General features: G+C 36.2%; 2 protein-coding genes across 2 annotated transcripts in view; both read right to left on the bottom strand.

Annotated features, from left to right (window-relative positions):
* The window catches only part of LOC108737121 (nuclear hormone receptor FTZ-F1-like), a 75,756-nt gene extending 71,194 nt beyond the window's left edge, over positions 1-4,562 (bottom strand). The window contains exon 1 of the mRNA XM_025981904.1: positions 2,428-4,562. Within this exon, the coding sequence (XP_025837689.1) occupies positions 2,428-3,130 (703 nt within the window). The 5' untranslated portion in view covers positions 3,131-4,562. The remainder of the gene's footprint in view (positions 1-2,427) is intronic.
* LOC112904014 (nuclear hormone receptor FTZ-F1-like) overlaps positions 4,250-21,531 on the bottom strand; it is a 34,740-nt gene continuing 17,458 nt past the window's right edge. The window contains exons 2-3 of the mRNA XM_025973045.1: positions 13,805-14,125; positions 4,250-4,380 (exon numbers count right to left, since the gene is read on the bottom strand). Of these exons, the coding sequence (XP_025828830.1) occupies positions 4,250-4,380; positions 13,805-14,125 (452 nt within the window). The remainder of the gene's footprint in view (positions 4,381-13,804; positions 14,126-21,531) is intronic.

Below are 21,531 nucleotides of genomic sequence, written 5' to 3' on the forward strand. Positions count from 1 at the left end.
CCATGATGGTTTCGTTCTCGGACGTTTCAACAAGGTTTTTAAACCATATATCAAATGGGGTTGCAATTTTTTTACTTGTTACTATAACATGTGGGGCATCATTGGAATGAGCTTTTCCAGTAGTTTAAAAGAATTCTCATTTTCTTTCGATTGTCTGGTAGTTACAAGAGGTATCTACCTAACTACCTACTTGATAAAAAGGTCCATTTTTATAATGAATACAAAATTTATAATAAAATTACAAGCAAAATACCTGGCAAAGAGATAAGTAAGAGCGCTAGGTGTTCTATTGCAGTTGCCCAATAAATGGAGAGCCCGGATTAAGACTTGCTCACCCACAGCCGGTTGCACAAGTGGCAATAGCGAAAGTTAAATTTTTCAAAATATGCGCAACACAGAACCTACGGTGTGATAGTCAGCAAAATAGTCGCAAATTCAAATAAGTAGTACACGCCTACGCGATCGTAGATAAATTTAGGGATTTATCAATGGATTAAATTTATCCCTAAAAGTAGTACTTCTGATTATTATGCATTAAAGTTTAAACAGACAGTCGGTTCATACACATTCGTCACATAATATTCACCCTAGATCTATTGTAGGACTTCGTCTGTAATAAAGCATGTCTCCGACAGTTTGTCACAGCGTCGTTTTAAACGCTTGCACGTTTTGTTTCGTTTCTTTTTCTTTTTTTTTTTCGACAACCGTACACTTGTGGTCTTTCGAAAGAATGCTTCAAAATTAGAAGCATCGTTAATATAAATACGTATGTGCTTGTGCATGTATTATTAAGCGTTGTAATTTTAACCAAACCTAAAAATATATTTACACATTTACTTTATAAAACAAAAACCGGCAGCTGAGGCGATAAATTTTGTCTATTGTCTTTTATTTTCCGTTTCAATTTTTTTTTTTTTTAAACAACCGACAAACACGAATTTTTAATTAAAATTGGGGGTCCACCAGCTACGTCCACGTCAACGATTTCTTTTGTTTTTTACTTACGTCTGCGAAAATGCATAACGCAAAGTGCAACAAACGCGTTTTCTTTTTGTTTTTGCATGAATCATTGCCCTTTAATCAACTATTTATCGACTAAAACGTAATATCATTTAGAGTGAAAAATGACTACACCAGAAATTAGTGATAAATATTGAACTGTTACCTATCAGAAGAATATCGCATTTCTGGGGCAACTGTTATTACCTAACAATTGAAGTGATCAAAAATAAGTCAAATACAAAATTAACAATTTTTTAATATTTGTATGTTCGGGTAAGAGTTCGCCAAAAGAACCGACCAAAGACCCCAGAAATTCTAGGAGCATTGTAATTTTGAAAATTGGGTTAAACAAGACAATCTTTTTTTTATTAATTTCTACGTCATCCGACACCTTTGTAGACGTAGACACGACTACAAACCGTAGTAATACTTGAGGTAGTTGATCATGATATTAGACTAAAGGCGATAAATATCGTCAAGCTGGCGGCAACGTCGCTGCTTGCGGTTTATAGGTTTCTCGGATGGCCTTGGCCCATTTGGCAGAGTGTCTAGTAAAAACGGGCGTTTTTATACATTAGCGTTTGCTTTTTACAATTCCGACCACAAAGTTTTTCTACTTGTCCTATTCAATCAACAGACTATTTACGAACAAGTAAAGAAAGAAAAACTGCAGCAAGCAACAAGCAGCAGTCTCTTGATCAGGTGCAAACGGGTGCTTTTTCGATTTGTACTCTAATTAATCACTAATTATAACTAATTAACATAATATCTATATGATAGAATATGGCCAAGAACGATTAACAAATGAAGGATCCGGTTTGTTTAGATTTTGGGCAAGGTGAAGATTTTCCATGATATCTTCATGTACCTGTTTTGGGCGTTATCGGAATTATTTATTTTTGAATTGACAGATAACATTCAAGTAATTCTATGCTGTATTTTATTGGGCGAATACCAAACATTTTTGTTGATACACGAGTTATCCTCCACGGAGGGGTTCCTGACGCTTATGGATATTGAACAGATAGAAAGAAAATTTTCTGATACATTTCAAGAGGCAATCAAATAAGGGTCAAGCACTTGGTCTTTATTTTTTTTTAAGTAAAATTTAACAGAAGAACGTCAAATCGAGTTGTTTCAATCGATTGTTTTATCAAACAATCAAAAGGTAGAACCTATTCAACTGTTATTGTACAGACTTTTTTGAAGCTTTTTGCCAAGAAGCAAAACAAAAGTTAGTGTCTACAAGTACTAATGACAAATAAGAAACCAAACTTTTGCTTTTTGATTTGGAAACAAACCATAAGGTATTACGTATTTTAGTGACTAGGTGTTGTGGCCCACAATTGGGCCACAATTCCAAGCTTTGCGTAACAACGTGAAATAAAAATAAGAAAAAAAAGAAAAGAAAAAAAAATGACTCACCCTCTAGTTTCATTCCGACATCGAGACACTTCTGAAACCGACAGTACGGACACCGTTTCCGTTGAGTCTTGTCTATATGACAGCTCCGTTCGGCCACACACGTGTACACCTTCTTGTTCTGCACGGTCCTTTTGAAAAACCCTTTACAGGACTCGCACGTAAGCAAGCCGTAGTGATAACCCGACACTTTGTCCCCGCACACCGGACACAACTCCTCGATTCCGTCCTTGGTGTCGGGAAGGTCGCCTCCGCCGACCACCGAGTTGCCCGGCAGCTGGTATCCCGCCATCAGGTCCATCCCAGCGAGCGATCCCGTTGCCCCTGAGGAAAACAAATAAGTGTCCATATTACTCATAGCGCCGTAGCTCATTAACGAGCTGTTATGGGGATGATGGTGGTGGTGTTGGTGCTGCTGCTGCTGTTGGGGATGATCTTGGTGATGGTGGTGCTGCTGCTGCTGTTGGTGTTGCTGCTGGTGGTGTTGCAGCACCATGTTCTGCTGGCTGCAACTGCTTATGTTGTACGAGGAGACGCCGCCGAGGGGCGGCGACCCGTACAGAGGGGGCGGCATGGGACTCGAGGCCTGAAGGGCCGAAGTCACCGCCGAAACGGTCACAGCCGCCGAAGAAGATCCCGTGGAACTCGTGCCGTTAAACGGGTTCAGGGACAGCAAAGTCGAATGCTGTTCCATGTCCAATAACATCTCCAAAAAAAACACAATCTACGTCAAGACACCGTCATGCCCTCCACGATTATGGTCAAGAAAGGGAACAGTCAGAATATTCAAAAAAAAAAAAAAAAAACGAAAAGAGATCTAGGATCTACAACGATCACAACGAAGAAACAGAAGAGGAACTACTACTGATAATAACAGATAAACATCCAACATCCCCGGTTCGTTTCAAGTTGCACACGTGATCATCAATTGTTATGTCGGGGTATATTCGAAAGCATCCGTGGTTCGTTCGGAACAACACCAAAAAAAAGTGAAACAAAACTAACTAACAGCAACAACTATTGCCGAAAGAGTCATCGCAATCGTTAAACAAACGTAACTATCCAAAAACAACAGGCAGACAGCAGATAAACTAGAAGCGTGTGGTGTAATCCTAACAGGATCAGCCGCAGCAGCGGTAGTAGTAGTAGTAGAGTAGTAGTGGTGTTGGTAGTAATCCAATTAATAAAAACAAGTGACCGCCGGGGGTCTTCGTTTGTTTCACGCACCACGGACACTAACAACTAGGATCGACAAGCGCACATTGTCCAAAAACAGTTGATGGACTGACAAACGAGAATCGGTGGTGGTTGTTGTTGTTATTGGTTGGACTAAAGAAGCGACAGCAACCAACGACTATCAATTATTATTATTATTGTAACAACAAAACTACTGAACAAACTAACAATCAATAATAATAACAACAACAACAATAACAATAATAATGGTGCACCTCTACCGACATGGAAAGCACGAGAGGGACTGACTGACCGGGCTGTTGCTCGTTTGTTTCCTCGGTGGCGAGACTTGCGATCGGGAGTTGCGGTGAGACTCCGTTCGTCCGAACAGCGTCCGGTCCCCTAAACTATGTATCAACTAACAAACTGCACGGCACGGGGATACAATGGTTAATGATTAGGAGCCCATGTAATAAGTGAAAGTGTCTTGTACGCTCGCGGGACCGCTGACCCACTTTCCCATGAACCAGGTCTATGTTAGAGCGCGCTACCGAGGTGAAGTCATACGCCACACACACACGTAAGGATTTGGTAACGCCGTACGTAGACACGCATCGTGCAAACGCGAGAAACACGACGGCGGATTGTGTTACGTAGTAGTGTGGAACCCGCGCACGCCACCGACTCTGTATAAGCGAGTGGGGACGGCAGAGTAGGGGTGGCCCACTGACCTACTTATGTCCGCTTGCGGCGGCGGCGGCGACGGGCCGCCGGCTTCGCCTAAACCAAAGGCGATTCTATAACGTGTCGTATAATGTTGTTATCCAGGGTCTGTTATCCGCGATCTAGTAGGAGTAGGCAGTCGACTGACGGCACATTCAATTGTTCGAAAAGCGCGCCAGTTTTGTTTTATTTTCTTTTTTTTTTCAACGTATAATTCACAATCAGAGAGACGGCTTTGACCATTTTGTTATAAAGCTTTGCCAGAAAGAAAAACAATAGCTAACAAGAAACCAAGCTTTTGTTTTTTGATTTGAAAATGAGCGGCGGAAGGTATTAGGGACTTTTATGACTAGGTGTTTTGAGTCACAATTTGTAGACAATTCCAAATTATGCTTGAAAATTTGGCATGTAGAATGCAAAAAAGCTCACACAAATTGTACGTTATCGCCGCAATTGTTGCCTTATCAAACGCTGGTAGGTATCTTCAGGTCGAAACAATTCAGCTGGGTAAAGGTCTAGATTATCCCCCCACCCCCTTTGATGGGGGTGAGACCGTCGCGAACTTTTTATGGTGGTTTACTCAGGAAGACCTCTTCTTTCAACCCCCCCTGCCCCCACCCCCGAAGGGGTTGTGGGCGATAATCTAGACCTTTATCGTCAGCTGTTGTAAAGACTTTTCCGAAATTTTTGGGATTCTTCATTCATTTCTCATTATAAAGCTTTGCCAAAAAGCAAAGCAATAATTAGTAGTCGAGCTACAAGTACTAATGACAAAAAAGAAATCGACGATTTTGTTTTAAGACTTGGACATTTGGAACTCAAATGGAAGATCCAATTACTTAGAAGACTACCCAATCTCCATGTCTGATTAGGCAAGCTCCTAGTCTGAAAATCCTGATGATAGGTCGTCATAAGAATTGAAATACTTTGGTTCTTATGGAACATTATTTGGGAAAAATAAGAATTGATAGAAAATACTTCGGGGACACATTTCCAGCCGGCTCGCAATTGCAGATGAAGTGACACAAACAAATGACGATCTGCTCAGTTTTATATAAATCGATGCCTAAATAATCGTCTTAATCGGGATTTGCTAATTTACTTATATCAACACCTGCCCGAATGCAGCATCTGAACCTAAAATACACATAACTAGGTACAGGGAGTTTTTAGAAATCCAAATGGTTCAAAACTATGCATTCTCTATATTATTGATATGGGCAGATCTATATATGGGCTTTTTGGATTTCGTGATGGATATAAAACGTTTCCAGCGCCCACTGAAGACATTGGACAATATTGTGAATTTAAAAAATAAAAAATTATCTAAATTTTTGGAAATTCCAATCAATTCTGAGGATCGATCAACTCCTGTGCTCGCTTACCGAAGGGAACGGGGGAATTCCCCGTCGTTTGTTTTATTTTTTGCAAACCAACAGACGGAGTACTGAGTCTGAGTCACCCCTTTATATCTTACATATGCATCATCCCCCATTTTATTATGTTTTATTTAATTACCATTTCTTAAGTCCGCATCTCCTAATATAAAATTAACTGATCTTGACAACTGATAATAAAAATCGGCTGCATATTACATTGATTGTAGCTATAAGTACATACATTTAGACAATATTTTTTTATAAACCGTACGCGAGTTTCACTATCTGACCTTAGATGTTCCTTTTTCATTACATAGGTCAACCGAAAGAAACAATTGGTCGAAGGTGAGTTGTATTTGTTATTGACATTCGACAGTGTAATTAAATAATTAACGAAGATAGAAAGCAGAAAATTTTTTGACAATTAACAACTGCAGTTAGCAGTTAGTTAGTAAGTAATAGAAAAAAAATTGGACAAAATTGGACCTTCGTATTTCTTCCCTTCCAGGACTATTCAAGCGATTAAATTAATCAGTTAATTAAATAAAACATTTTCCACCCCTTAAATTGCTGGAATAGTCCTGTTAGTGAAAATATCCCTATGAATTTTAAAAATGACCACCGCTGCCCCAAATGCTTGGCCAATATGAGAAGGCAAATTTCACACAATTCCGTTAGGCCTTTCGGTATTATATGTCAGCATAATAAAATCTCTGGTAGCACATGACTTTCTACCCAATTTTACGACCATAATACCGTCATAAAATTTTAGAAATGCTAACTTCATCTCCTCCTAAAGTCTTCCATTTAGACTACTTACTCCAATTTGGAGGGTTATCGAATTATGGTACCGCTATTTTACGATGGGGTGTACAATTTACACAAGGCAATATAACAGGACAAAAATCATTTATTGGCCTCTCCGAAACCTTACTTAAAATTCTGAGAAGATCGACCTCCTAATAACAAATAATAATTTTCGACTACCTTGTTCCATGCACCTACAGGGCGATCAAAAGGAAAACAACAGCAATTTTGACATTCCAAAAAAAAAAAAAGAAAGAAACAATTGATTAGACGGCTTCCTACTGGTCTGTACGACCCACGAAAGAAAAACCCGAAGAAGAAACAATCGAGAGTGTCGCGAGCATTAAAATCTGGGGCGCTAGACGAAAGTGAATTTACATTTCATTGACATACGTACGAACAACTATTATGTATTGCGTTATCCTTTGTTTCATCTTACCACTTCTTTTTGCGTCTTCTTATTGTTGTCGTCCGTTGCTTTTTTTTTTACGTTACGTCAACTTTCTACTACCGAGTCAAACAAAAGTGAATCTGATCGGGCGACAGCGACAACGCTTTTGTATGCAAGTGTAAGCGCGCCTATCTTCGTGTTCGTGTGTTACTTACATACCTTTGCGCCGTTCTTATTATTACATCACGTTTAAGTAGGCTGTTTGTCGTAAAACGCCGCCGCTTACTTGATCGAATGGAATAGCGTTCACTTGTCGGTTCTTGTCGCGATTCGACGAGCCCACTATACGTACGTGTTATTGCACGGAACAAAACAAAACCGCATATAATGTACAGTAGATATCGTTTATAACGGCGTTGTTGAAGGGGTCGGTAAGATCTGGTCTTTACAACCGTATTTAAATGTTGTAATATCCGATGCCGGTACGTTATAGGCGATAGATATTGGATAATATCAAAGATAAAAATCAGAAAATAAACCCAACGAATAAGACCAAGATTAAATATGCAAGACAAAACGAAAAATTATTACTTTCAGTGGATTTATGAGTGTTTGAAGCAACTTTAATATGTTCTTGGAGCAAAACATTTTTAGTATATGAAATTTTTAGTTTGCTTTACTAGATTTCAACTTTAACAATACCAAAACCAAAGGGACAGTCTTGCTTTGCCCATCACTACATGGATCCTATCAAAAAGTGACCACCCTGTACATTTAAATGTATAAATATGTTAATAGCATAATTTTATTTTTATTCTAGTACGACTACGGTTGTCGACGAATAAGTAGTTCAAGGGCAAAATGCAAATTCATGAATAACAGTAGCAAAATCTATTGATTAATTTTACCGATAGATACAATTATACAGGGCGATTATTTGAGGTGTCCCAGTTCATTAATCGAAAGTCATCTCGCTCGCTGGTGATGAAAAACAAAAAAAGCTGGCCCGATTTTGTTTTTCAATATCCTTTTTTTTTATTTGTCGTCCCTTAACGGTACGTAATATCAACTAATTAATATTGTACTTGACGGCATTCAAACGTATTTAAATTAATTCAGTTAGGTACACAATTAAGTGAGTGTTTATATGTAAATAAAAAAGAAAACCGAAAAATTTAATTCGTTGTTAGCCTTAAAACGCAAGGCTGCGCTCCTTCATTCGGTTTTTTCGAACAAAAATAGAATTAATTTTCTTGTACACATCTGTAGCTTAGTATGAAACCTACCTGAACACCTTGAACAATAAGCTTCTTAATTTTCTTGTTATTATTTATTTAAATTGCATAAACAATTATCAGTTAGCTTTCAAAGAATACTTACTCATGTAAGTAAGTAACCTCTAAAATATAACGGTGAACCGGTAAAAATTGTTACAATATTAGATACTATTAAGTACAATTCGATGAACAACAATTTTATTATTTATTCAACATCGTTTAGAGGTCCCGTTCTCTGTGGCACAGATATTATTACAAATAAAGGACTCCGCTACATCCTTACGGAAAATGACACTTTGTTAAACTTTTTGTAACTTTTGGCGGTCCCGTAAAGTTGCATCCTTCCTTAAGGACTTCGAAAGTACAATTATACCTATTAAGTATATACGTATTGGATGCATCAGTATTTCAGACCAAGGATGGCGAATTTATGGGGAAAATTGGTATACTTTAAAGTGTAATCAGACATTACGATAGAATCTGTTTTTTTATTTACTATTTAAAATAAATGAAAGTAAAACAAAAATACCGGTATGCNAGGAACGTTCTTCCAAATTTTTATTTGTCTCGTAGCATTTCGACATACCTCCCAAACATCCTTAATCTGTTTTCCGTCAATTTCTGACAAACTGTTCTTGACAACAGCGAAAACGCCATAAAAATTTGTCAAGCAGTTTTCGTGTTGTAAACAAAAATTTTTCTATAAAAAATCACCAAACATATTTCATTTTCCTTCTTGATAATATTGAGGATGCATGACTTTACAAAACTGGATAGTATACTCAAACAGAAAGTGACTAATAAGGGTTGAAAGCAACAGGTCCTCTATACACAATATACACATGTATGGATGTATCTCCATTAAGGGCGGCTCTTTTGTAATGCGTGTATTGTTAAAAGGCTTGGATAAAGAAGGGTAGCAGCGGAGAGGGTTTAAATTGGGTTAGGTACTTCAGCGAGGGGTGCTAAATGATCTCAAAGCTAATATAGTAGTTGTTGGAGTTAAACACAAACTTTAATATGTCACTGCTTTACCTTTATCCAGTTTAAAGGGTTGTAAACACTCTGTATATTAAGCCATGACAAAACAATAACGTAATAACGTTTAAACAATTACTTCAATTGTTTAGCAATGTTTCTTTGACTTTGCTCTGTTTAAAATATTTTAAACACTCGGTACATCGAGAACAATTAATTACAATTTTATTTAAACAATTAATTTGGTTATTCAGCAACTTTCTTCCAGGTGCAAGTTCACTGGACTAACAAACGATAACAAATGATAACACGCAAGCTTTTTTATTTCGAGGGATAAACAAAATAAATGTCCTTGAACTTCGAACGAACTTGATGCGGCAATTTATTGAAACGAGTCAAGGCCACGTAAAAAAAAGCACACACTTGACGGAATAATAAAAAGTGATGCATGATTCGAAGATGGAAAACTATAGTAATGGTAACAAGAAAAAGTGGCATTTCTTTATGAATAATGCATTAAAATTTTTTTTTCCATTTTTTGTAACCGTGTATGTCACAGCTATCGATTAAACGTCTTTGGTAGGGGCGGAAACGAAACAAAAGAACGGTCTAGTTATTAGGGGTTGTCAATTAATAATAACAATAGGCACGAAAAACGAATTTATGTGTATCATTTCTTTCATTTAAAATATGTATTTGCATACCAAGGAAAAGATAAAGCACGAATTTAAAGAAAGATTTTTAGTATGTTCATAGATATTTCTTTTCTTTGAGCACTCTCAACTGTTTTAAGAACCCTTAGCGTTCCCCCATCTGCCTGAGTTTCCCTGAAATTCACTTGATCATGGTGGGTTTTCCTGGCATTTTCGTGATGACCGTATTGAGTATCCTTGACATTTCTCTGTCCATTCTTAGAACCCCTAATAATTTTCTGATACCTCTCAATTTCCCTGACTTTTTGAATTGTCTCTTCTTCACTCTAAAATTCTAATTATTTATATTCTTATATCACCACATCGATCTGAGCTTTCAAGATAACAATTTCCCTGACATTTCTCTAACCTTTTTGGAGTTTATAAAATATACTTTTAACCACTATAACTTCCCCTAATCTGTATAAGTTTTCCTGAAGCATCTCGAGGTTTTTCCTAACGCTTCTCTGATCATTCTGATCGCCCTGAGAATTTTCCTGAGCACTCTTGATATTTTCGACTATTGTCGTTTCCCTAACATTCTCGTAATTTTCTGATACCTCTCAATTTCCCTGACCTTTTGAATTTTCCCTAACAGTATTTTATTCACTCCAAAATTCTAAGACATTCTTATATCAACACATCGACCTGAGCTTTCGTGATACCAATTTCCCTGACATTTCTCTAACTTTTGTGGAAGAACAAACAAAATAGCTCAAAACCTCAACGCCAAAACACGTCACTGTAGTTGTTCGAAGCACATTTCGGTTAGAAGGTTACCTTCTGGAGTTCACTTCCCTGAAGAAGGTAACCTTGTTACCGAAAAGTGCTTCGGACAACTACAGTGTCGTATTTTGGCGTTGGGGTTTTGAGCTATTTTCATTGTTCTATAACAACTGCCAAAGTTTTTCCAATCTTCAACTTTTGTGGAGTTTATTTAATATGCTTCTGACCATTATAACCTTCCCTGATCTCTATATGGTTTTCTGAAGCATCACTTGACATTTTCCTGGATACTCCGATTACCCTGAGCAATATCCTGAACACACTTGATCTTTCCCTAACTGTTGTAGGCTTCTCTAACACTTATCTGGTCATTCTCAGTTTCCATTATCATTATAAACCTCTTCAAACTGCCATTCACATTTGTTTCATCTTCTTTAGAAGTTACTGAAACCCATCTTAGCGTATCTGACATTGCCATAACCACACTAGGAATCCCTAACATTTTTCTGACCTCTTTTTAAGATCCTCTAACATTTCACTAGCTTCTTTGAGCTTCTTTTATCATTCTCTTCTTCACTCGGAACTTCAAATCTAAAGTTACGTAATATTTCTTTGATAATCCTTGATTACTCCGACTTTCTCTGGCATTTTCCTAACTTTTTTTAGCTTCTCTCACGTACCCTTGACCATTTCTAGCTTTCCCAACATCTTCGACGTTTCCTAAACTGTTTCTGATTAGTTAGAGCTTCTGTAGACGTTAAGTCTCCTGGTAATCGCTCCGAGCTCCTCAAACCTTTCTGAGTTTCCACAAAAAATAGACTGGGACGTTTCAACAAGGTTTTTAAACCATATATCAAATGGGGTTGCAATTTTTTTACTTGTTACTATAACATGTGGGGCATCATTGGAATGAGCTTTTCCAGTAGTTTAAAAGAATTCTCATTTTCTTTCGATTGTCTGGTAGTTACAAGAGGTATCTACCTAACTACCTACTTGATAAAAAGGTCCATTTTTATAATGAATACAAAATTTATAATAAAATTACAAGCAAAATACCTGGCAAAGAGATAAGTAAGAGCGCTAGGTGTTCTATTGCAGTTGCCCAATAAATGGAGAGCCCGGATTAAGACTTGCTCACCCACAGCCGGTTGCACAAGTGGCAATAGCGAAAGTTAAATTTTTCAAAATATGCGCAACTTTTGCTCTAACGTTGCAAACACAGAACCTACGGTGTGATAGTCAGCAAAATAGTCGCAAAGTCAAATACTACACGCCTACGCGATCGTAGATAATTTTAGGGATTTATCAATGGATTTAATTTATCCCTAAAAGTAGTATTTCTGATTATTATGCATTAAAGTTTAAACAGACGTCGGTTCATACACACTCGTCACATAATATTCACCCTAGATCTATTGTAGGACTTCGTCTGTAATAAAGCATGTCTCCGACAGTTTGTCACAGCGTCGTTTTAAACGCTTGCACGTTTTGTTTTTTTTTTTTTTTGACAACCGTACACTTGTGGTCTTTCGAAAGAATGCTTCAAAATTAGAAGCATCGTTAATATAAATACGTATGTGCTTGTGCATGTATTATTAAGCGTTGTAATTTTAACCAAACCTAAAAATATATTTACACATTTACTTTATAAAACAAAAACCGGCAGCTGAGGCGATAAATTTTGTCTATTGTCTTTTATTTTCCGTTTCAATTTTTTTTTTTAAACAACCGACAAACACGAATTTTTAATTAAAATTGGGGGTCCACCAGCTACGTCCACGTCAACGATTTCATTTGTTTTTTACTTACGTCTGCGAAAATGCATAACGCAAAGTGCAACAAACGCGTTTTCTTTTTGTTTTTGCATGAATCATTGCCCTTTAATCAACTATTTATCGACTAAAACGTAATATCATTTAGAGTGAAAAATGACTACACCAGAAATTAGTGATAAATATTGAACTGTTACCTATCAGAAGAATATCGCATTTCTGGGGCAACTGTTATTACCTAACAATTGAAGTGATCAAAAATAAGTCAAATACAAAATTAACAATTTTTTAATATTTGTATGTTCGGGTAAGAGTTCGCCAAAAGAACCGACCAAAGACCCCAGAAATTCTAGGAGCATTGTAATTTTGAAAATTGGGTTAAACAAGACAATCTTTTTTTTATTAATTTCTACGTCATCCGACACCTTTGTAGACGTAGACACGACTACAAACCGTAGTAATACTTGAGGTAGTTGATCATGATATTAGACTAAAGGCGATAAATATCGTCAAGCTGGCGGCAACGTTGCTGCTTGCGGTTTATAGGTTTCTCGGATGGCCTTGGCCCATTTGGCAGAGTGTCTAGTAAAAACGGGCGTTTTTATACATTAGCGTTTGCTTTTTACAATTCCGACCACAAAGTTTTTCTACTTGTCCTATTCAATCAACAGACTATTTACGAACAAGTAAAGAAAGAAAAACTGCAGCAAGCAACAAGCAGCAGTCTCTTGATCAGGTGCAAACGGGTGCTTTTTCGATTTGTACTCTAATTAATCACTAATTATAACTAATTAACATAATATCTATATGATAGAATATGGCCAAGAACGATTAACAAATGAAGGATCCGGTTTGTTTAGATTTTGGGCAAGGTGAAGATTTTCCATGATATCTTCATGTACCTGTTTTGGGCGTTATCGGAATTATTTATTTTTGAATTGACAGATAACATTCAAGTAATTCTATGCTGTATTTTATTGGGCGAATACCAAACATTTTTGTTGATACACGAGTTATCCTCCACGGAGGGGTTCCTGACGCTTATGGATATTGAACAGATAGAAAGAAAATTTTCTGATACATTTCAAGAGGCAATCAAATAAGGGTCAAGCACTTGGTCTTTATTTTTTTTTAAGTAAAATTTAACAGAAGAACGTCAAATCGAGTTGTTTCAATCGATTGTTTTATCAAACAATCAAAAGGTAGAACCTATTCAACTGTTATTGTACAGACTTTTTTGAAGCTTTTTGCCAAGAAGCAAAACAAAAGTTAGTGTCTACAAGTACTAATGACAAATAAGAAACCAAACTTTTGCTTTTTGATTTGGAAACAAACCATAAGGTATTACGTATTTTAGTGACTAGGTGTTGTGTCCCACAATTGGGCCACAATTCCAAGCTTTGCGTAACAACGTGAAATAAAAATAAGAAAAAAAAGAAAAGAAAAAAAAATGACTCACCCTCTAGTTTCATGCCGACATCGAGACACTTCTGAAACCGACAGTACGGACACCGTTTCCGTTGAGTCTTGTCTATATGACAGCTCCGTTCGGCCACACACGTGTACACCTTCTTGTTCTGCACGGTCCTTTTGAAAAACCCTTTACAGGACTCGCACGTAAGCAAGCCGTAGTGATAACCCGACACTTTGTCCCCGCACACCGGACACAACTCCTCGATTCCGTCCTTGGTGTCGGGAAGGTCGCCTCCGCCGACCACCGAGTTGCCCGGCAGCTGGTATCCCGCCATCAGGTCCATCCCAGCGAGCGATCCCGTTGCCCCTGAGGAAAACAAATAAGTGTCCATATTACTCATAGCGCCGTAGCTCATTAACGAGCTGTTATGGGGATGATGGTGGTGGTGTTGGTGCTGCTGCTGCTGTTGGGGATGATCTTGGTGATGGTGGTGCTGCTGCTGCTGTTGGTGTTGCTGCTGGTGGTGTTGCAGCACCATGTTCTGCTGGCTGCAACTGCTTATGTTGTACGAGGAGACGCCGCCGAGGGGCGGCGACCCGTACAGAGGGGGCGGCATGGGACTCGAGGCCTGAAGGGCCGAAGTCACCGCCGAAACGGTCACAGCCGCCGAAGAAGATCCCGTGGAACTCGTGCCGTTAAACGGGTTCAGGGACAGCAAAGTCGAATGCTGTTCCATGTCCAATAACATCTCCAAAAAAAACACAATCTACGTCAAGACACCGTCATGCCCTCCACGATTATGGTCAAGAAAGGGAACAGTCAGAATATTCAAAAAAAAAAAAAAAAAACNCTAGTTTACGAATTCAACGAGCATCAATTAAATAAGTATTAAAAATTATATTATACATATTTATTACTTACCCTTGTATGAAGCAACCCAGGAGTACGAAAACAGAACAAAAACTTTTTGTTATTGATTTGTTTCATCTTATAATAATAATAATATTGGAATTAATTACCCCTGAATGACTCTATTAACCACTATTGTGGATTAAATTAAATTAAAATCACAAAAATTTTTAAATTCGACAATTTTCCTTTGTAATATATTTATAAATGTTTTCTAGGAGCTAGTTCGCTTGTCAGTCAAAACATTCAAACCTATTAAGAAGCAGGCAACGCTGGATTTACTTCAGTAAAAGGTTTATCAGTTTCTACATTATTGTTTCAACCCCCTCGAGTATGTCTCAAGAAATTACTAATAACAATCCAATGGTAACAAAATTTCATATCTTTTTCATTTTCTTTAGAAGTAGATACTATTTACTATTTAAAATAAACGTAAGTAAAACAAAAATACCGGTATGCAAGGGAAGAAAATGTAGAAAAACAGCGAATAAAAAGATAGGAGACGAAAGATTTTTTATTTACTATTTAAAATAAATGAAAGTAAAACAAAAATACCGGTATGCAAGGGAAGAAAATGTAGAAAAACAGCGAATAAAAAGATAGGAGACGAAAGATTAGGTATCTAGGAAGTCAGATAAGTCAGGACGGAAGGAGTAGTAGGAATATAAAGCAGGATCGAGTCGCCTTCAATAAAAAGAAGTCACTTCTGTGTTCGCGAACGGTTAATATATAAATTCGAAAAAGATTGTTAAAGGTGTATGTTTGGAGCGCGGTGCTGTACGGGTGCGAAACATGGACGGTGATNTATCAAACGATCAAAATGTAGAACCAATTCAACTGTTATTGTACAGACTTTTTTTAAGCTTTTTGCCAAGAAGCAAAACAAAAGTTAGTGTCTACTAGTACTAATGACACATAAGAAACCAAGCTTTTGTTTTTGATTTAGAATGATTTGTATTACAGATTTGTATGTTTGTTATCAAACGCTGCTAGGTATCTTCAGATCGAAAAACAATTCAGCTGTTGTAAAGACTTTTCCGAAAATCTTGGGATTCTTTATTAATTTCCCATTATGAACCATTGCCGAAAAGCAAAGCAATAGTTAGTGGCCGAGGTACAACAAGTAGGTACTAATGACAAATAAGAAACCAAACTTTTGCTTTTTGATTTGGAAACAAACCATAAGGTATTACGTATTTTAGTGACTAGGTGTTGTGGCCCACAATTGGGCCACAATTCCAAGCTTTGCGTAACAACGTGAAATAAAAATAAGAAAAAAAAGAANAGGCAGAAACAGGAGTTAAAAGGAATAAAGGTAGATCTAGATTACTGTTCACAAATAGTTAAAAGGATGTGGGATGTTCCAGTTTTAAGGAAATGCGAACATTAGCTCAGGATAGGAAAGAGTGGAGGTGCTTGTTCACCCAGTCTTAGGATTGACGACCTTATGATGATGATTCAATGTTCATATTAATCTAACAATACTGGCATACGTATCGTAGGTATAACTGAACCTCGGGAGTCCTTAGGGAAGAGTGCAACTTTAAGGAACCATATCTCACAAAGATGAATTATTAGGATTTATGACCTACACGTCGAGGACTACCAGAATCCAATATTTCAAACAGTAGGCCATTTTTCGTAAGAATCTAGCAGGGTCCTCTAAAAAGCCAGTCAAGTAATACGAGATTGAGTCACACCCATGATGGTTTCGTTCTCTATCATCAAATACTTCATTAACAGAACAATCTTTTCAAAATTTCGAGTTATTTCAATCCTTTTAATTTTATAATTTTTTTGTGTAGGATTGCAAAACTAAAATTCAGCGTCATCGTCGTCATCATCATCACATGGTCGCCTGTCTTTAGATTCTAATATGCATTATTATCATCATCATTATAGGGTCATTATAGTCCTAAGACTGGTTGGAAGCACACCTCCACCCTTTTCTATCCTGAATTAATCATCGCATTTCCCTAAAACTACAACATCCCACATCCTTAACTATTTGCGAACAGTAATCTAATCTAGGTCTACCTCTACTGCTCTTAACTTCTGTTTCTGCTTCTAATATGTCTATAACTAGCCTTTAATGGCTCCTATAAACCTATCTCACCTATTTCTTATTGACTTCCTCCTCATTTCTAACATTATCTATCCAAAGAACTTGCTATTAAAAGTTATGTTTTTCAACAAGAAATATTCAATTTTATTTCTACGTTTGGTAAACAGTTGAATGCATGATTCTATTCAAAGAGTTATTTTTGTTTTTGATGTGTCAAACTCCAATAACGAATGGGGTTGGATATGAGGGGCAAATCAACTCGCTCATCTCCCAGTTCTCATTATTAAGTACGTAAATATATTGCAAATAAAACTTACCCGAAGACAGAATTTTACTTTTCAAAAACACCATTTGTTTTGGCAAAACCACTCACAATCACGCTCGCAAATCCATTACATTCGTACGTAAACGTTTTTATTGTTCGTAACTTCGATTAACAACCAGTGACAGTAACATAACTCGCACAAATACACTTGATTGAATGCATGTAATTGTAATTTATGTCAGTACCTAATAAGAAAAGAACCCAACTGTTGTAATAATTATTTCTTCATTTACCTATACCCACAGCTAGTTCGAAAAGAAAGTTTTCCCATTAATTTTCGATTATAAATTATTACACTATTACCACAATATCGAGTAATAAATATAATAGATACAAGTATATAATTATAGGTATACAGGGTGAGTCACTAAACCGAAATCATCGATCATTTATACACTTTAAACTTTTTAAAATGATTAACTTCATAAGGCATCATATAGAAGATTTCAAAGAAATTGCAAATTTCTTAAAAACTAATGGTCACACATATCAAGAATCAAGTTAATCAATAAAAAGACAATTACAGAAGTTTTACTAAATTTTATTAAGAACTTGATGGACATTTCGCCTTCTTAAGGCATCTTCAGGAGTATTATTAACCTTAGGATCTAGGGGGGGGTTGTTACCGAACTCTAGTTGATTATTAGCTAGTTTTTTGTTTAAAGAAATTGCTTTTTTCATTTCCAAAATGTCATATCGATGAAAAAAAATTTTGTACTTAACCGAAACTTTAGTACTTAATAATACTCCTGAAGATGCCCTAAGAAGGCGAAATGTACATCGAGTTCGTAATAAAATTTAGCGAAACTTCTCCAAGTGACTTTTTATTATTATTATTTACTTATTGATGTATTATTGTTAATGAGAAATGGTAAAGACAAGAACTATATCGAAATAACAAATAATTTAGTGTAGTAATCAATAAATAATACAAATTAGGACAAACGACCTATCCCAATACAATCTTAATTCCAATTTTTATTAGATAGGTTTTTTGTTACACCTATTAAATTATTGTTGCTGCTGTTTGTTTTTCTTTTTCTGGCACTGCCTATTACCCAATCAGAGAAAAAGTGTGCTGGATGCAAAAGGGGGTATCTAATTTATATCTGACAATTTTTGGTTTTTCCGCTCGGGAAGGGAAGGTAATGCCACCACCAAAGTTGACCAATATTGACTAGGTGATTGTGGCTAATTCTTAACCGATTTTAATGATTGAGATGTCGATTCTTATAGATTATAATGTATGTATATGTTTAAATACTCATACTGAAGAAAAAGCTTTGGACCCTTGACCCTTCGGGTCCCCTCCCCTCTATCAGACGGCCAAATTCAGAGCACCAATTTACATTACAGTGATTACAAATGGGGTGGTCGCTTTAAATCAAGGTTTTTACATTCTCATATTTAAACTATTTTACAGTTTGGCTAGGCCCTTATTCTTACAATTATATTATTGGTGATAGTAATCGCACCTAAGTACCCTACCATTCGACCTCGCCCAAAAATAATTCGAAAATGCATCGCGGTTCGAAGGTCAAAGCCTTCATTGCTCTCATAAGCCTGCATACACATACACACACATATATACACGTGTAAAAATATGATAGTATGCGTATTTGTAACCAAAAAACGATTACTAACCTACGTTAGTACGAATGTATGTATGCATGTATGTATTCTAAATGCGTCAGTCGTCAAATAATAATAGCAGATAGTAATAATAAAATTACTTATAATAAATTCAGTACATGGCGAATTGCGGTGGAGGCCAACCTGTCCCATATACCTAGTGGACTAGACCTACTTTTAAGAAACCCCACCAGAAAACGCAAATAATCGACGATAGGACGCTGGCAAGCAAGCTGCTAACAAGCGATAAATAATAATAGAGCTTTTGAATCATTCTTTTTAGATTGCTTATTATTACATTTACTATCACTGCTGCTGCTGTTTTATTAATTAAAACAAAATAACACGAAAGAATGTTTTGATTTTCAACTTTTTCGCTGTTCTTCTTTTGAAACAAAAACAAAGCTGCAACATCATGCTTATAATTGCAAATGTTTCTTTGAATTATCACACAGTATTTTTGTAACAGAATCAAACGATTATAACAAGCAGTTGTTTAACCCTAATTTGGACGAACTCAGCTAGTTTATAAATAACTTCGAATAAAATTTTTGTATCTATGAAAATAACGAGGCTAAAAAATGTTTTCGCATAAGATATTATGTTCATAAGTCAACGATGAGAACGTCATTAAGTAAGAAGGGGCCCGATAATAACAAGAATATTGAGCTGGTAGAAGATACAGACTAATAATAATAACTTAACGAGTTTTAATGTGGGGTGAGCCTTGACATATCAAAGTCATTTTTGACTTGAGAGAGATAAAGTAGGTCTAGTGTAGTATGCCAGTGGGACGTGGCAGCATGCTCGTATAAATTATAATAAAAAGTACGTAATGCATTCAAGTAGCTTCAGTAAGATAATTGCAATAAAACAAAAGAAGATGTATCTGAATGCATCTAGATCTAAAGAGGCCCTTACGATTTTCAGTTATTTCGAGTCGTTTCGTATTTGTCTTATTACGAAGTTTCTGATGTTTTCGCAAACTGACCCAGAAACATAGTGCACTTGAACTGCTTTTGTCATTTATAGATTAGACGTATGTACAGACGTTTGTTTGTCTATACCATACTAACGTACGGTATGTACGTACATGAAAAAATGTAACACGAAATGATAAGGATTTCGCATTAATAAATAACAATAAAATATGTATCTTTTTCTAGGGCTGACAAATAAAAATGCTAAAAATTGGAACTCGCCATTTGGGTCACTGCAAAGTGGCAACAGAAATTTTTATTTTTACAAAACTGAAATGTCTTACATTTTTTCTATGCATTAATCTACATACGTATGTACTTATTGTACATAGGTACCTTTAATAAATACTCCAAAGTTATTTATTTCGTTATTCAAAAGTGGAGTATCAAACAATGGCGAACGGCAGCCATTATGGTACGGTTTATATCACCTACTCTAATAACTGCTACTGCTATAGGTTTACAAGAATCTTTTTCTGGTGAAAATTCTTTAAAAATGTCAAAAAATCCAAAGATAAAATTGTACTTAACATTTTACAAAACAACTGTTTCGATCCTATTTTGTTTTGATGTATGTATTAAACAGTTGCTTTCATTATTAGACAGTTGAGTACCAAAAAATGGAGAACGGCAGCCATTATCGTGAGATTTATATTACTTACTCCAGAAACTGCTATGACTTTAGACTTGAAAGGATCTGTTTAAGGTGAAAGTTCTTTAAAAATATTAACAACTCCAAAAATAAAATTGCACTTAGCATTTTGCAAAACCATCACAGTTTTGTATTGTTTCGATCCTATTTTGTTTTGATGTATGTATTAAACAGTTGCTTTCATTATTACACAGTTGAGTACCAAAAAACGGACAACGGCAGCCATTATCGTGAAATTTATATTACCTACTCCAGAAACTGCTATGACTTTAGACTTGAAAGGATCTGTTTAAGGTAAAAATTCTTTAAAAATGTTAACAACTCCATAAATAAAATTGTAGTAAGCATTTTGCAAAACCATCATAGTTTTGTATTGTTTCAATCCTATTTTTTTTTTAAGTTTTAAACAGTTGCTTTAATTAATGGAGGGTTGAATATCGAAAAATGGCGAACGGCAGCCATTACGATAAGATTTATACTACTTACTCCAGAATCTGCTATGACTTTAGACTTGAAAGGATTTGTTTAAGAAATTGTTATTTTTAAAAACCAGAAATGCATTTTTTCTATGCATGTACGTATATATTGTACATAGGTACCTGTAATAATAAATACTAGAAAGTTATTGGCGTACGTGACTGACGCCCTGTGAAAATTCAATGATATTGATAACGCAAGCAGAGTTGACCAAAATTACGAAACGATACTTTTTTTTAGATCACTCTCTACTCGGCCCATCATTACCATCAGCAACATGGTTACCGTGATTATCTACATATACAACTGAATAAATGATGCGTCAAGTACAGATTTCGTTACATCCGTTTTTGGAGACGAAGTTTCGTTTTCATTTCATAAGTAAATAAATACAACTACACATACACAAACATCCAAGCATTTAGACCTGTGTATGCATCAGGGCCTAAGCGCCAACCGCACGGTGATGCAACCGAATTAAAATAATTACTGGTGAAATGTATCTCCTATACGTGACGAAACATTTAGATTACTACTAGGGGATGTCTCAATCCCAATTACTCATTCGTGCGTTTGTCTGTTCGGCGATAAACTGGGAAGTTTGGGGGCGATTTTGAAAATTTTTTCACCAATCGGTAGCCAAAAAAGTCACAAGTTTTATGGGCCAATTTTGTTTTTGATCCGCCCATAAATGCAGTCGTTATAATCGTTCCAAATTTCAAAAAAACAAAA

Source organism: Agrilus planipennis, unplaced genomic scaffold (assembly GCF_000699045.2).
Source record: "Agrilus planipennis isolate EAB-ADULT unplaced genomic scaffold, Apla_2.0 scaffold104, whole genome shotgun sequence".
Taxonomy (NCBI): Eukaryota; Metazoa; Arthropoda; class Insecta; order Coleoptera; family Buprestidae; genus Agrilus; species Agrilus planipennis.